Genomic DNA, 16,228 nt, shown 5'->3' with positions numbered 1-16,228 from the left:
GGCCCTGAGGCCCAGCAGCCTCAGCTCCCGGCTGGCCGGCAGGGGGAGCCCACGGGCCTCGCTGTCCCTGGGCCAGATCCCACCCTCGAGCTGGGGAGGGGGGCGGGCAGCTGCCCTCACAGACCCAGCCCATGTCTCAGGCCCCGACAGGAGAGCTGGGGGCTCTGACAGCATCTGGTCCAAAGTCCCCCTGCAGAGGCTCCCGGGTTGACCTGAAGCTCAGAGTCACGAGGCCCATCAACATCCCCTCCAGACCCGGAAGCCCCGTCACGCTGGTGGCAGCTTTCTGGACTAGCTTCCTCCAGTCACCTCCGCGTGACGGTCAATAAAATGCACAAACACCGGGATGCCTGGCCTGCAGGCAGCAAAGACACAAGATCCTAGAAGCCACCAGACACTCCACAAACGCCTTCTCTTTGAGCTTCCTGCAGGTCTGGGGCCAACAGGACTCAAAACCCAAAAGAAGGGTGTTGTTTTCCTTCCCGCCCCAAATAGAACAAAATCTCAGAACTCCAGATGCGTGATGGGAATAGCTTAGGACTGTTAAACGAGACCTGAGCTGTCCAGCTGTGCCGCCCATGAGCTGTGTGACCTTAGACAAGTTACTTTACCTCTCTGGACTGGCTACTGAGGCACTGGCTGCAGGCTCAGTAAGTCTCCTCCTGCTGCCCCTCCAGCCAACCATGCAGTGACCCTTCTTCCAGCTGCAGCCCGGCTGGAACTTGGTCTAACGACTGACTGCACGTTTCAGAAGTGCCCCGAGTCTGCCCTCGGGCATATCCAGGCTCTGACAGTCCAAAGGGCATGAACTGGTGAAGAAACAGAAGCTGCACTTCTGTGTGTGGACCAGCCAGCACTCTGAGGAGTTCTAAAAAAAGGAAACCACTCGACTAAGCCTAATGTTATTGAGTCACTGTGTTCACTGTTTTCTTAGAGATTAATATTCTCTGAGTAACAAACTTCACATTCAAGCTCTGAACTTCTGTTAGCAGTGGCTTTATCTGCTTCTTCCTCGGGACAAAAGAGTAATGATTAAATGAACTCTTTAAGTCAGCTTTCCACACACACTTCTGCAACGTGTTAACACTTATAAAAGTGTAAATGTGTTGAAAGCAGAGAATACCTGTGGTTTTATTCCTCACCAATGTCAGCTGAGGTCTCAAAACTCTAGTTTTGCAGCAGAATTACCCGGAGTGCTGGTTAGCAGGATTCTTGGGCCCCAACCTCAGGAATCCAAAAGCTCCCCTAGGCAGAGATATAAGTGACTATTAGCATTTCCCAATTTCTGGAGTCAAGTGGACCGCTGGGAGCCGTTTACATCACATCACATCCCTGTGCTCGAAACCCTCCCCACGGCAGCACCCCCGCCCCGACATACCTGCACGGAGGAGTGGTGGTACTCATACAGGTGGGGCCACACGTCACAAGGTGAAGCCACAGAAAAGACCTTCTCCTTCTAGACTCCTGGCTCTACCTACAAAGCTGATTCTTGAAAAGGGCAGCCTTGGGCCCGCAGCGCTTCTCGGAGGCCTGTTAACGTACACTCACTAAAAGCACTGCTTTGCAGAAGAGAAAACAAATTCAGGATGAAAGAACGACAAGCAGCTTATCGGTAAACCAGTAGCCAGCACTATTTTCTAGATAATTTTGAAAGAAGTACTTTGATCAAAGCGTATCCTTTTTTGGCTCCCAAATGAATCAGAGAGGAGACAAAATCCTGGCATTTGGATAAACATTTGGAATAAGAGAAAGACTCCCAACTTTTATACCAACTTTTTCATTCAATCAGAGGAGGAGGGGGCTGTGGCCTTAACGCTAATTGTCTGAAATACCCAAACCTCCACACCTAACCCCACACATAGAAGGCAAAATCCTTTATCCCCAATTCAGCCATGAATAATTACACGAGAGAGAAATTAAAAATGCTTCCTTTATTACATAAAGCCAGTACTACTTCTAAATTCCACTGTTTGTGCATCTCTGTGTTTTTCAGTGTTACGCCTGTGATGTGAAAGGCAGTCACTTCCAGGTGTCCTCAGCGTGGCTTCCCGTGGCTGTCGGCCGTCACACCCGCTCCCCGCTTCAGACAGTCGGCAAACTACTCTAGGAAATTAAGAAGCTTGCCCAGGCCCCAGAGTGAACATAATGTTCTTCCAAACCTTATTGTACCAGAAGCAACACAGTTCTGAAGGAGACACAATTAAAGACATCCCGGTATCCCAGTCTGTCAATACACCGCCTCACCATTCTTATCAACAGAGTGGATTACACTGGAGCCCAAATTTGCATTATGATTCGCTGTTACAAGGCAGTGCACATTCTCCAGATTTCCAAGATGCAAGGTCACTCTCAGAACAGCCTCCCAACTAGACCAGCGAGCAGCTGCAGGTGCAGGAGCTGCTTCCTGTGTGCCGACTGCGTGCATAAAGTAGTGCTGTGCAAGATCGGCGCTGGTGCTAAGCAGTCTCCGCCGCACGTCTGGTAGAATCTTACGTAGTTAGTAAGCACCTTAGTGCTGTTACATGTTGTGAGAATTATTTTCCATTACTCAGTTTAGCTCAACAGAGAAAAAAGAATTTGGGCCAAAATTACAACCAGATTATGACCAATTCTCTAAGCAAAAGAAACAAAGTAACTACTGAGGTTAATGAAGACGCAGTAATTCTCTTCGCGTGGCCTTGGACTGTCTTGTGAGCTGCACTATTAAAAATCATGAGCTTAACAAAAATCTCTCCAAGGCAACTAATCAAAACAGGCATTTGGCCAGTAAGAATTTCATTTCACACCAATACAACTTTAGAGTTTAGATTTATTTAGGGCCATTTGCACATGTGCATGGAATAGTTTACCCTAGCAAATGACAAGACAGCTCCCCTCAGCTGGCCTAAACGTATCAGCTTTACTTACATAGCAAAAGGATAACATTAAACACGGAAGCTTTCAGTTTGTGGCACCGAGTGATGGTCTACACAGGGCATCCTTCAAAAGCTACAATTAAGGATCCACCTAGCTTTTCAGCAATACAAGCCCGATTGAGGTCTTCTGGCCCATTTGCTTGACATTCATGTTTTATGCCTAGGGAGGAAAAACAACAATTCCATTTAGAATTATGGCAGTAGCTTACGTATTTCTCTAAGATATCAAACTGTTTTAAAAGACCAGTTCAAACGTGGGTGGGAAAGCCGTGGCATATACAAACCATGGAATACCACACAGTGACGAGTAATCTGTAACCACATGCATCATCACGAATGACTCTCACAGACTAATGCTGACAAAAAGAAGCCAGACTTAATAGCGTATGTTCTAGACGGTTCCACTCGTATAACACAAAATCAGCCAGAGCTACCTTATGCTGTTAGGAGCCAGGGGACTGGTGTCCCCGGCGGGAAGAAGTAGGGGCAGTGGTGTGAGGAGGGGCACTGGGAAGGCTTCGGGGCGCTGGTCATTAAACCAGGAAACAACCGTAATTCACGTACGCTTTTCTACAGACGCGCTGTATTTCAACAAGTTAAAAAGCAGGTCTAGGAATAGTTTTTCTTGGTTTTTGAAATATAAACATGAATTTGATGTTTTGATTGTACAGTTGATTTAGTCAACTGATGAGGAATAAGAGCGCTTACAAATGGGATCACTTCTGCTCCAGAAAACAGGTCTCCAGTGGCACCACACAATACATCTAAGAAATCTGTCACAACTAAGACTATGTAAAATGTTTTACTCATCGCCTTCTCAACAAAATTACAACACCACACTGCACAAAAGGAGCTCAATTATGGAATCATATACAGTAGCTTCTCTGTAAACAGCTGCTCTCTTTTAAACAGCTGCATTTTCCGATTTTCCATAATTTTAAGACCATTTCTTAAGCTGCTGAAAGCACAGCAGGTCAGCTTTTGGACCACTCAGGACTGACTGGAGAAAGCCAGCGAAGGTTTCACCAGGAAAAAAGGCACGAGGGAGATGGTCTTTCACGTCAGCAGATCAAGTCCACGGAGCAGCTCCTTTACTGGAACGCACCGCAGAGCGAGGAGGAATCCACTCCGATGCCCTCTGGGGTGCCCTGTGCCAGTGCTGAAGCTAAGGGGTCACGTCAAAACACCAGTTCCCCGGCCAGTGCACACACTTCTAGGGGGCAGCCCGACACCAAACCAAGCACATGAGGAGCCTGACAAGGACTGCACGATGCAGGAAAGGAAGCGAGAACTTTGTTTTCCCAAGTAAAACACGCTAGGGCAAACCCGATCTACTACAAGAATATAAAAATCAGTCACAGTAAAACAAGCAAAATGAAAATGACCCTAGGCCAAGCCCTTGTGACCGCGGCTCTCCCAGCTGTCTGGAGCGGCCACAGCAGGAAGGTAGGGGGCCACCTTTTCTACTGCGCACCTCCCGTTCACAGCTGGGAGAACCCGGCCCGTGGAGGTCACACAGCACTCAGACGACAAGCTTAGCCCTCAGCGGGCTAAGGGCACTTGCCCCATGCTCTGTCCATCGTACCAACATCTCCTCCTGGCTGGAGACAGTAAGTGCGTCCAGGCCATCTCATCAGGATCCCAATCACCCAGCGGTAAGTCAAATATAACTGGCCAGCCCAAGGACTGAGGCCACTCTCCTTTGGACACAGATGAGTCTATAACGTAAAATCATACCATTCCAAAGAAAAGCCAGCGACAAGAGCAGCCCTTCCCATTTATGAACATTTCCTTTGTGCAACTTTGTTCTGTCAGCTACATTCAGAGGCAAAAGCAAATTTATTACTTAGTATGACCAGTTAGTCCCCACCTGCTACGTGAGAAACTTGACAGCATCTCAAACTAGTTTCACACCAGACTGAACAGGAATACACACACAGTGTCGAGGGAACGGAATATCGAACACAGGCCTTTCGGCCCAGGGTGGCCTGCACAAGGCAGAGACGTGCAGAAAGCCGGGTCAGCCTCCAGAGTTTTCCTCTAAACAAGCAGTGATGCCCTTCTCTGTGGCCAGGGCCCTCCAAAGAGAGTAAGGTGCTTCTTAGAAAAGGTGGTCCCCATGCCAGGGCTCACGACACCGCCGAATACCTGGAAGTCAACTAGACCTTACCTTGAAATTTCTTTTTGATTGCATCCTTGGAGCTCGCATAGATCATTTTACTTTTCAGAGGTGCTAGTTCTGGAGCCCTGGATACAGAAGCGCCAAAGAAGAAAAACAGTGGTTTAGAGAAAGTTCAATTTCCATCTTGTTAAACACCTGCAGCAGTGGGCAGGGAGGGGCCTCAGAATCTTCTGGGAGAGCTTCTCTAACTACACAATTTTTCCAATCCCGCCCCTCGGACCGTGGTGGCTGAGCGTATACAGAATAACTCAGGTTGACCAAGGTGGGGAAAAAGTTGAGGACCAATGATTAGAAATCAGTTAATGGCGCTAGAATAAAAGAAACAACATTGGATAATTCACTGTATGACCCAACTGTTTTCTTGCAAATAATTGTTTTTCACTTGTATCAATAAAGGCTTGGGCTTCCCTGGTGGCGCAGTGGTTGGGAGTCTGCCTGCCGATGCAGGGGACACGGGTTCTTGCCCCGGTCCGGGAGGATCCCACGTGCCGCGGAGCAGCTGGGCCCGTGAGCCATGGCCGCTGAGCCTGTGCGTCCGGAGCCTGTGCTATGCAGCGGGAGAGGCCACAACAGTGAGAGGCCCGCGTACCACAAAAAAAATAAAAAATAAAAAAATAAAGGCTTGAGTTCAGGCTAATAACCACCACCTTTGTATGAGGTTTTTAATACTTTCTGGTGGAAAAGTTTCAAAATACAGAAAAGTACAGAGAATAATCTGTAAGTCAAGTATCTGCCACCCAGAATTAAGAGATGCTAGCAATTTTTGCTTCAGGTTGTTTTCTGGAAAAGAATGTATATAAAGTCCAAGTCCCCTTACTGCCCCTGCCCACCCGGTCCCCTCATTCACATCTGTTCCAGCAGCAAGTTCTGATCTCAGGCACTCGTTGTCCATCTCAGTCTAACATAATAAAACACGTCACAAGGATTTCTTTTTCTAAGCTTAATGGTAATTCAGCAATCATTATGTCTTAATTGTTAATATAACTATTATCTTATATTTACAAAATTTTTAGTGCCTCCCCCTCTTGAACGAATACTGGAAGCACAGCATAACCTTTACCATGTTCTTTACCTGCAATGTTGAAAGTAAGAGAAATACTAACAATGCACAGAAACATCTCATCTACTCAAACTGCACATCTACGAATGCATCATCTCTCACTATACACCAAACCTCAGGCCTGCCTGCACTCCACACCACCACGATTCCATTTAGCTGCCATATTTCCAGGATGTTCCACAGTCATGAACACCGTGGCCCGGTGGGGCCCTCACCTAGTCTGCCGCCCACACAGCGGGCTGAGTCTATTCTTGGGAACAAGGCGAAGGGCAGTTTCTCGGTCTCTCAGCGCATATTCCTCACAACTCTGAGGTCCAAGGAGGGAGGCAAAGCCACAACGAGGACCTCAGATGCACCAGCTACAAAATTAAGTGGGTGCTTTTCTTATGCAAAATAGGTCAGGGACAAAAAAAAGCTTAAGCTGTTCTGATTTTACTCTAAACAGATCTTCAAAATACTTGAAGTAAGAGCCGTTCCCTGGGCCCTAAACAGAGCTTGTTATGGAAAACTCCTATAAGGTTTTATCTTTCTTTTAAAAAGTAATAATGCAAAAATAAAACACTGCACTAACACTGAATCTTCTCTTCTTCATTCTACTTTTATTTTCCAAATGTTCTTTAATAAGGATGTATCATTTTCATAGTAGAAAAAAAAAGGATAAAAATCCAGGATAAAAAATAGTGCAAATGAAGGAAATATTAACCAGTTTAAAAGCTTAAACCTTTACCTGCCATACCTGCCACTCAAAGAGTAAAGCCCAGAAGAGCCAGGGCTTTAGCTGGTTTTTTCACAGCTATTTTCCCAGCCCTAACACAATGCCTGGCATGTAGCAGAAATAAAAGTTTAAAGGATGCACCTTCATTCAATATGCTCGGTTTTAAGTCTCACTACTATCTTTATGCACTTGTGTCTGTGGCTGCCAGGCTCCTTCCACAGTGGGCGCCCAATACGCGCATCTGACCTCACCAGGTGCAGCCAGGGCTGCAAGGGACTGAGCCGTGGCCTAGGGTTACATTCCCTGAGACCTGAACTCTTTTGACTTCCCAGCCCCATGGTCCCACGTTGTTGGTGGCACACAGCTGAGAGTTAAGCCCCTCCTTGCCTTGCCGGGCTCAGGCCAGAGTCCAGAGGACACTCACGCCCCCCAAATCAGAGGCCGTTACCACTTCCCCCTTCCCCTTGGAAGCCAGAGAAGATTCTCGCTGTGTAAGAATTCCATACCAAGGAATATTCTACATACAATCCAATTAAATGAGGAATATAGGGTGACTTTTAAATCAAGCTTAATCTCAAATATGAACTTACTTGAAAAGACCAGAATAACTAATTTAAACAGCCTTTTAAGGCCATGTAAATCACTTTATAGCACAGTTTCACTATTTACAACAACGCTGTCCAATAAATAGAGCTTTCTGCAGCGAAGGAAATGTTCTGTATCGGTGCTGTGCTACCTAAAAAGGTGGCCACTAGTCACATGTGGCTACTGAGCATTTGAAATGTGGTGATTCAACTGAGAAACTGAACTTCAGACTTTAATCTCAACAGCCCCAAGAGGCTAGTAGCTACCCTACTGGACAGTGTGAATGCAGAGCAAATCCCAGGTGCAGGCCACGCCAGCACCAGCTTCAAAGGCCACAGAGGCACAAGTGAGGCGGGAGGCTGGTTCCTGGCAGGGCGTGTTGGAGAAGAATCTGGTGAGGTGCTAAGCTGACAATAAGAGATTAACTCTGAGATTTACAAAGGTCCAATATTTCTAACAATGCTTACCACAAAAAAAACATCAACTCCTCTTTTCTGGATTCCTTTGTTTCGAAGCTTGCATCATACAAAGCATAGCGACAATCTTTTTCAGGAAGCATTCCCACAAAATGCTTGAAAGGATCCGTTATGGTTACACCGATATCTCCAACCAAGATCTCTTTGCCTTCTTCTACAATGATGCACTTTTTGTCTGCACTGAGACAAAAAATGACAGCTTTCTTTCTTTTCTTGATTTCTTCTGGTGTGGAGCACTTCCGAACTTTCATGTCATAAAAAATGCGACATACTTCATCAGCAACTTGCACTCCTGAGGCCTAGAATGAGAAGGGGAAAAAATCATAAGGAGGCTTACAGTTTTTATCATGCCAAATACAAAACACTACGTAACTTTTGGTTCATAGACTGGCATACACTTAAATTTTTTTAGGTATATTTACCATCTAATAGGAAGACTAGAAAATTTGAGCTGCAAACACTAATTTCAGTCATTAAACTTTTAAAAAGATTACATATCTAAGCCATTCATCACTATTATGCGGGAGTAAGGGAAGATTCAGCTACAGCAGCTCCTCCAACCCTGAAACCTAGCAAACAGTGCTTCCTGGGGTGCTGAATTAGTTTCTTCTTATACAGGTTGCTCAGAGCCCTGACTGGGGCAGTCATCTCCCCAGTTTGGGTGTTAATAATACCCGAAATTCTTTTCGTAACGAATAATAGATGGTCAGAGTGGCTGGGTTGGGAAAATTCCACTCCTACAGCACATACTTCACTAATAAAAGAAAGATCTTTGTTCTACTAACATGTCAAAATTATATGATTAATATCCAGTAACGTATCAGTCACATACCTGTAAAATTTCATTTATAAAATCTCCAAGTTTTAAATTAAAATTAGAATAAATGAGATTGCTAGGAGACTAGATCTTAATCGTTCCCACCACAAAAGAAATGATAATTATGTGATGTAATAGAAGTGTTAGCTAACCTACGGTGGTAATCATATTGCAATATATAAATGAATCAAAAATCAACACCTTGTAAACCCTAAGCTTACATAATGTTATATGTCGATTATATCTCGATTAAAAATAAATATTTACTGCTATAACGAAGAAGATAGCTTAATTTAGGATTATACTGACTACAGAAAATAACCTTTTACCATGTTATACTTGCTATTCCAAAATGAAGAAGTGGTTACATAAGATCTTGATAACCAAAGATCTAAAATCACTTTTTGATCTTTTCAACTCCTTTAAGGAATGTGCCATTTCCATTAACTTTATAATTTTTTATGCTTCATTAACTACTTTGGTTTGCATGTTAGCTTTTCTAAAGCAAGAATTATAAACTTAATAGAATTTAAATACTAAACAATGCCAAAATGTTAATGATACCCAAAATTAACATCACACCATTTGATTAAATATAAATGCGTGTGAGATGAAAAAATAACCTGCACACTAGGAAAAAATATTTGCAAATCGTATATCCAATAAGAAACTTGTATCCAGAATATATAAAGAAACCTTATAACAACAATAAAAGACAACCCAATTTAAAAATGGGCAAGCAATTTGAATAGACATTTATCCAAAGAAGATTTTAAAAAAACAGTCAAGAAGCACTTGGAAAAAAACGCTCAGCACCATTAGTCATTAGGTAAGTGCACATCAACACCACAATGAAAAACTACTTCACACCCACCGGGATGGCTGTGGACAGAAACTAATGTTGGTGAGGCTGTTGAGAAACTAGGGCCCTTAAATGTTGCTGAAAGAACTACAACAATGGTGCAGCCGCTTCAGGAAACCATCTTGCAGCTCCTCAAAGCATTAAACGTGGAGTTAACACACAGCAACACCACTCCTCAGCGTAGACACAGGAGAAATGAAAACATATGTCCATACAAAAACCTGTGCGTGAAAGTTCATAGCAGCATTATTTCTAACCGCCAAAAAGTAGAAAGAATCCAATGTTTATCAGCTGATGAATAAATAAAATGTGGCATATCCAGACAATGGAATATTATTCATCCATAACAGAATGAGGTGCTGATACCCACTACACGACACATGAACCTTGAAAAGCACCATGCTAAGTAAAGGCCCAGACATACGAGGCCACCTTGCTCACAACTCTATTCCCTGAAATGTTGAAAACAGTCAAATCCATGGACAGGAAGCAGATTAGTGGTTTCCAGTGGCAAAGGGGAGAGGGAATGCAGAGTGACTACTAGTGGGACGGGCATCTTTTTGGAGTGATGGAATGTTCTGGAATTTGACAGTGGTGATGGATGCATAACTCTGGAAACATACTGAAAATCAGCAAACTGTACTTTATGATATGTGAATTATATCTCAATAAAGTTGTTACTTAAAAAGGCATGTAAGGGGCTTCCCTTGTGGCACAGTGGTTGGGAGTCCGCCTGCCGATGCAGGGGACGCGGGTTCGTGCCCCGGTCTGGGAAGATCCCACATGCCGCGGAGCGGCTAGGCCCGTGAACCATGGCCGCTGAGCCTGCGCGTCCAGAGCCTGTGCTCCGCAACGGGAGAGGCCGCAACAGTGAGAGGCCCGCGTACCGCAAAAAAAAAAAAGAAATCCACGTAAGAATTCTGGAGGTTAAAATACACAAAGATTCTAGCAGTTACTTAGTATTAAGGTAACTGGGCCACTTAATCATCTCATTGATTAAAAGAGCTCACCTCAATCCCATCTAATCTAATCTACATCTAATCATAATCCACTTCAATCCTACCTAATCTAATCCTAAATGAACATTTTACTCTAACAAAGAGGAATATATAGAAAATTAAGGCTAGAAAACTACCTCCAAAGTTACACAATCTTACCGCTTTCCCATTTTTAAAAAATACTACCTTAAACGTTTTACTGCTTTAGGAGTAGCATTGCTCTGATCTTCACAGTTCATCTATGGAAAGCAAGTTAAGAATCTTTATTTTGATTTTTTGAATAGAGATGAATAAAATGTTCAAAGTGACAAAAATTAACAAGGAATTAGAAACAGACCCTAATTCCTCTAACTCCCTAGTCCATAACTGGTGATTTGTAAATCACATTTGACTAATCCATCTTTAAAAGCATGAAGGAAACATTTGAAGCCTTGAATCCAACCAATTAATATTTGAATGTATCTGTCAATATCTAAGTGAAGTATTTCAAACAACACTCAATTCCAACTTGGAAATTAAATTAATTATGTATCAGTAATTGAAAACAGAAAGTAAATGTGTATCCTGCAATCATAATGCAACTAACCTCCCTCAAATCTGGCTGTAACTTACAGGCACCTTAAAAGCCTCAGTAAGGAAGAATTTTGGCTTTTTTCTATCTGGAATGAGGAATATGGAGGTTTCTGATGAGGGGAATACTAGAGACATTTATGCTTGAGGAAACTAACACCAAAGACTGTGAAGGAGAAACTGGCAAAGACACTGGAAGCAGGAAGACCACTTCTGAGGCAACTGCCAATATCCAGAGAAAGCTCTGAACTACAGCAGTGCTGCTGAAAACAAAAACAAATCCAAGGACATTCCAAAGCAGAGCCAATACAGCTGAGAGAAACAGTAAGGAAGAGCATCAAAGACGTCCCTGGATGGATTCTCCAGACTGGTGACTAGAAAGACTGATGGATAAACAGACGGGGGAGGATGGGCACAGTTTAACACGTTAATCTTGAAGAATGTGCAAGACATCTAGGTGGAGATGACCAGTTAGTAACTGGAAACAGCACAAATCTAATAGGAAGGCTCCACTTAATCGGTATTTTGGACCAAAGTCAATACCACGGAGGCATATCAACATTAAGTAGCAAAAGAGAAACAAGTCAATGGAATTAAGAAGAAATTATCAGAAGGCTAAGAAGAAAAAGTAATTAGGGGGAAAAGACCATCCTGGAAGCCAAGAGAAAATATTTCCAGAAGGGAGGTCAGCAATACCAGAAACTGTAAAGTTCGAGAATGACTGGAAACGGACCACTGGGCTTGAAGACTGGGCCTCTGAGCATTTCAGGAGACAGAGGGATGGGCAGGAATCCAGGGCAGTGGGCTGGGGATGCACAGGGAACTGAGGTACAGCAGACAGGATGGCTGATGGCGAAGGGAAGGGGAGGACTGAACGCTGACTTCCAATGCATGTAAGTTGTCTTCCACTGGGGAGATGCGGCCACACTAACAGTTTAAGAGCTTGAAGGAACAAGAGAAAGAAAGCCAAACCCTAAAGAAAAAGAAAAAAATACTAATATTGAGTAATTCTATTGTCACACACTTCTAAATCACCATTCTATGAGCTAGCTACCATTACTGTTTGCATCCTACAGATGGGGAAATTGAGGCATAGAAAGATTAAGTAACTTGGCCAGGGTCACACAGAAACTGACAGAAGAACTGAGGTTTGAACTCAGGCGATTTGGCTCCAGAGGATACTTAACCACTCAAACAACAGTCAGAATCCTAATGAGACTGATGAGATGCAGGGCACAGATGCAGGAGTCAGTCTCAGGAAAGACTATGCCTTTATTCCTCTAAAATAGGAAGAGGAAGGGTAAAGGTTTAGAATAGCTATGATGGGGAGTTCCAAAGGGAATCCCCTAAGGACCAGCAAAGGGATCCGAGGACCCCACAGGTTCAGTGAGGTCAGAGAGGCAACGGTTGAGCAATCCGGCAGAAAGCAGATGCTGATGGCGGTGTTGGTGGAAAGGAAGGACTCCGCATTCTCCTGAGGTATCCACGCTCGAGGTTTCCATCACCTAATCCAAATGACTCGCACGTTGTTCAGATTTCTGCCTTTCTGAACTCACAGTCTTTACACCCGATTGCCTATCTAACATCTGCAGCTGGATGTTTCAAAGGGATCTGATGCTCAGCATGTCCAAAATCTGATACAGGTTGGTCTCCTTTCCCAGTACACACCAGCATCCCAGTTTCATATAAGCGCCAAACCTAAGAGACATCCTCAACAATCCTCTACCCTCACCTCACTTAGCCCTTTGAATTTCCAAGTTTTTCTCCAAGATATTCATTTCTCCCCATTTCTGTTGCCATTCTCCCAGCCCAAGCTACCACTGCCTATTACCGTAACTGTGCCAGTAACCTCTCAAGTCACTGCAGGGGAGGGAGACGAGGACATGCGTGCACCCAGGAAGACCACGTTCTCCAGCCTTCCTCGCAAGCTCAGCTGGGGCCACAAGACTGAGCCCTGCTCGGTGAGAGGTGGGCACCATGACAGGAAGCACCGCCAGGCCTGGCCCTTTAAAGCTGATCTTCAAGCTCTGCCTTCCCCTGCAAAGATGACCCTGGCAGACACACCTCAAGACAGAAGAGGGCTGCCCAACCCCACTGCACTGCACGACAGAGATAAACCTTTACTCTATTATTAGGCCACTGATATTTGGCGTTTGTTATCCCAAACACAACAGACTGCTCACGCACCCTGTGATCACCTCCACTCCCCCCAATTCATCCAGTGCACTGCAGCCACAGATCTGGAACAGGAATACCATCATCACCGTGCGTAAAACACTTCAGTGGCGGCTTTCCACTGATCTGCGCAGGCGTGATCCGCCCACCTCTGCAGCCCTACCTTACAGCACCCGTGCTGTGCTCGGAAGTTCAGGAAGCTCACTACCGGCCTTCTGTCAGTTGTCTGCATTCAGGCTCCCTCACGGCTCGGGGCCTCTGCTCACTGTGCCTCATTCACTCTTTACACCTCAGATCAATTTTCACTTGGAAAACAAGTTGTTTGGGCCAAAACCACTATCACGCGCTTCCATGAGATCATATGCCTCTAGCCCATAGCACTTACTACAGCCTCGATGTCCTACCTTCAAGATTACTTGACTGTCTCCCCAAAGGGGCAGTAAGCTCCTTAAGACTATATGTCTGTCTTGTTCATTTTTGTGTTCCCTTGAGGAAATCAAGGATAAATCAGACCCTCAAGGAAGTGTACTGATTAGTGGAGAAGATAAAGAGCACATATAGTGCTTCAATACTTGGTAAAACATTCATTATTCCTTGATAAACTCCAACAGAAGGGCATTTAAAGAAGGTAGAGATCAAACTGGGGGCAGGGAGGGGACGCAGGTAAATCAAGGAGAGTTTCATCTGGAAGGTGACTTAAAGCACTCCAGAATAAGGGGGCTGAAAGGATGAAAAGACAGTTCCTGACAAACAGAACGCGGTTCCTCCAGTATGAGAGGAGGAAACCAGGATGTGGACTGGGTTCGGGGGAGAAGCCACCAACGGCAGGCCCAGGAGTCTGGAGGCACTGGGTATTTTTTGGAAAATACACGAAGCCATGCATGAGAGAGCCAGGACAGGAGGAGACTGGGGCAAGGAGACAACCTAAAGGCCACTGCGGTCAGCAAGGCCGGGGCCATGAGGCCTCCACCAGCGTAGCAGGCACAGTACAAGGAGGAGGTGGTGAGGACATCCCCTGTGCTCCACAGCCGCTGGCTGGGAAGGGAAGACAGCGAGGAAGCAGACAGAATCAAGTGTTCAGGTCAGTGACCAGGAGGCTGACTGATATCACCAAATGCTCATTTTCTCTCATCTTCCCACTGCGGTGGCTTTAGGGGCTTCGATGTTAAACAAGTATGACTTCTTTACGCCTAGTAACACTGTAATACTAACTTCTGCCCTTGAAAGTAATTTAAAACATGCACGAGGCAACATGTACCTTAGGCTCAATGTAATGAATAAAATATGCTTGAATTTGTTAGACCTTGATTTACTTAGTATATACTTGGAATACACTTGATATGGAAGATTAAACAACTGGTGCCTAGACTCTTGATAATGATTTTTATAAAGCTGGACTAAAATAAAACCGCGAGGGCAGACTGGGAAGGCAGGGGACACCAGGGACACCACTCCTCCAGCCCGGCGCCTCTGCCACTGCCCCTCCATGGGCTCACGGGCACCAGCAGGGCTCTTCTTCCACCTTTGACTCTGGGGGGTGAACGGGAAAGCCTGGGGTACGGACTAGTGGGATGGAAAAAAGATAAACTACTCCTTAAGTAACTACAGTTTATTAACTTTTTAGAGGCCAAAAGCAGATAACTTGATATTAAAGCACCAGAATTATGAGAGCAACAGCTCCACCCAAGCTTCCCCACTAACCAGCTGTGTCACCTCGGGCGTGTCATTTAACATCTCCTGAGTAAAGGAGTTCCTTCAACTGATTTACTTAGGGGCATGCACCCGGTCAATAGGATCACCTGGGGATCCTGTTAAAATGCAGGTTTTGCAGATTCCGATTCAGAATATCTGGGGTAGAGTCTGAGACTCTGCATTTCCAATCAGCTCCAGGTGACAATCACTAAAACTGTTGCTCTAAAATTTCAAGAAACATTAAAATCTTAGCTCATTGCTATTTTACTCCTTTGCCTACAAGTTTAACTTTTATAATGAAGCAGTAGTGATAGAGTACGTTATTAAAACTAATAGGCCCAAAGTCAAAGCATTTTTTGAGCCACAGACTCCCGGTAAAGCCTATGGGTCCTTTCTCAACATGGTATTTCAATCAAAATAAAAGATACAGCATTAAAAAAGAAACCAATTATATTGAAATACAGTTCATCTCTCATGATGGTTAAGAATTCCTGTGAGTATTAAATTCTGTGGATTTGTTATCACATTTCAATGAATCTCTTAGAAACAGCTGTAACACTAATATTCAGAATCATTTGTTCACTGTTTTTTACCTAATAGAAAAGATCCTCTCCCATAAGTCTCAGTTTTCCTCTAAAATGTTAATTATTAACATTTTAACTGCTCAGCTGTCAAGAAATCCAAAGTTTATTTTTTAAAGCAAAACCAAATTCAGTTGCAATTTTAAATTTATTTCTAAAGAGTTATTTATATTCAACTGCAAAGTTTTAACAATAAAGACCATTAAAGGATACTTTGAAATAGGACCAAAATCTGCTGCACTGTTGGGAAAGAAAATCTTGAGAGCAAAAATAGATTGCTGTTACAAGAGCCTTGTGATTACCTTAAAAAGATATGTTATCCACGACTTCAGTTTCTCTCTGTTCTGTACCAGTGACCACTGGAGAATAACAGTTGCTTTCAGAACTCCACCCCCATGTTAAAATAGCTGCTGTTAAATGATTCTTCACTTGTTTTATCTCACGTGACTACCAGTTTTAACTTGTACCTGAAGCATAATGGATCTCAAACCTGAGTCTCCTCTGGCAGAGCTTGTGTAAAACACTGATTCAGAGATTAAATGCATAATGTACACGGAGGCACTGTCTTTATATTCAACATTCACCCAGTGTACGCTTCTT

The 16,228-nt window shown here is 44.2% G+C and overlaps 1 protein-coding gene across 1 annotated transcript in view; it reads right to left on the bottom strand.

The window, feature by feature from the left end:
• Positions 1 to 1,912: 1,912 nt before the first annotated feature.
• DSTN (destrin, actin depolymerizing factor) overlaps positions 1,913 to 16,228 on the bottom strand; it is a 33,037-nt gene continuing 18,721 nt past the window's right edge. Inside the window, exons 2-4 of the mRNA XM_024753742.1 lie at positions 7,925 to 8,232; positions 5,086 to 5,162; positions 1,913 to 3,075 (exon numbers count right to left, since the gene is read on the bottom strand). Of these exons, the coding sequence (XP_024609510.1) occupies positions 2,966 to 3,075; positions 5,086 to 5,162; positions 7,925 to 8,232 (495 nt within the window). The 3' untranslated portion in view covers positions 1,913 to 2,965. The remainder of the gene's footprint in view (positions 3,076 to 5,085; positions 5,163 to 7,924; positions 8,233 to 16,228) is intronic.

This window comes from Neophocaena asiaeorientalis, unplaced genomic scaffold (genome assembly GCF_003031525.2).
Source record: "Neophocaena asiaeorientalis asiaeorientalis breed wild unplaced genomic scaffold, Neophocaena_asiaeorientalis_V1.1 scaffold302, whole genome shotgun sequence".
NCBI classification, from domain to species: Eukaryota; Metazoa; Chordata; class Mammalia; order Artiodactyla; family Phocoenidae; genus Neophocaena; species Neophocaena asiaeorientalis.
Note: the sequence above shows the minus strand (reverse complement) of the source record. Positions and strands in the feature narration are given on the sequence as shown.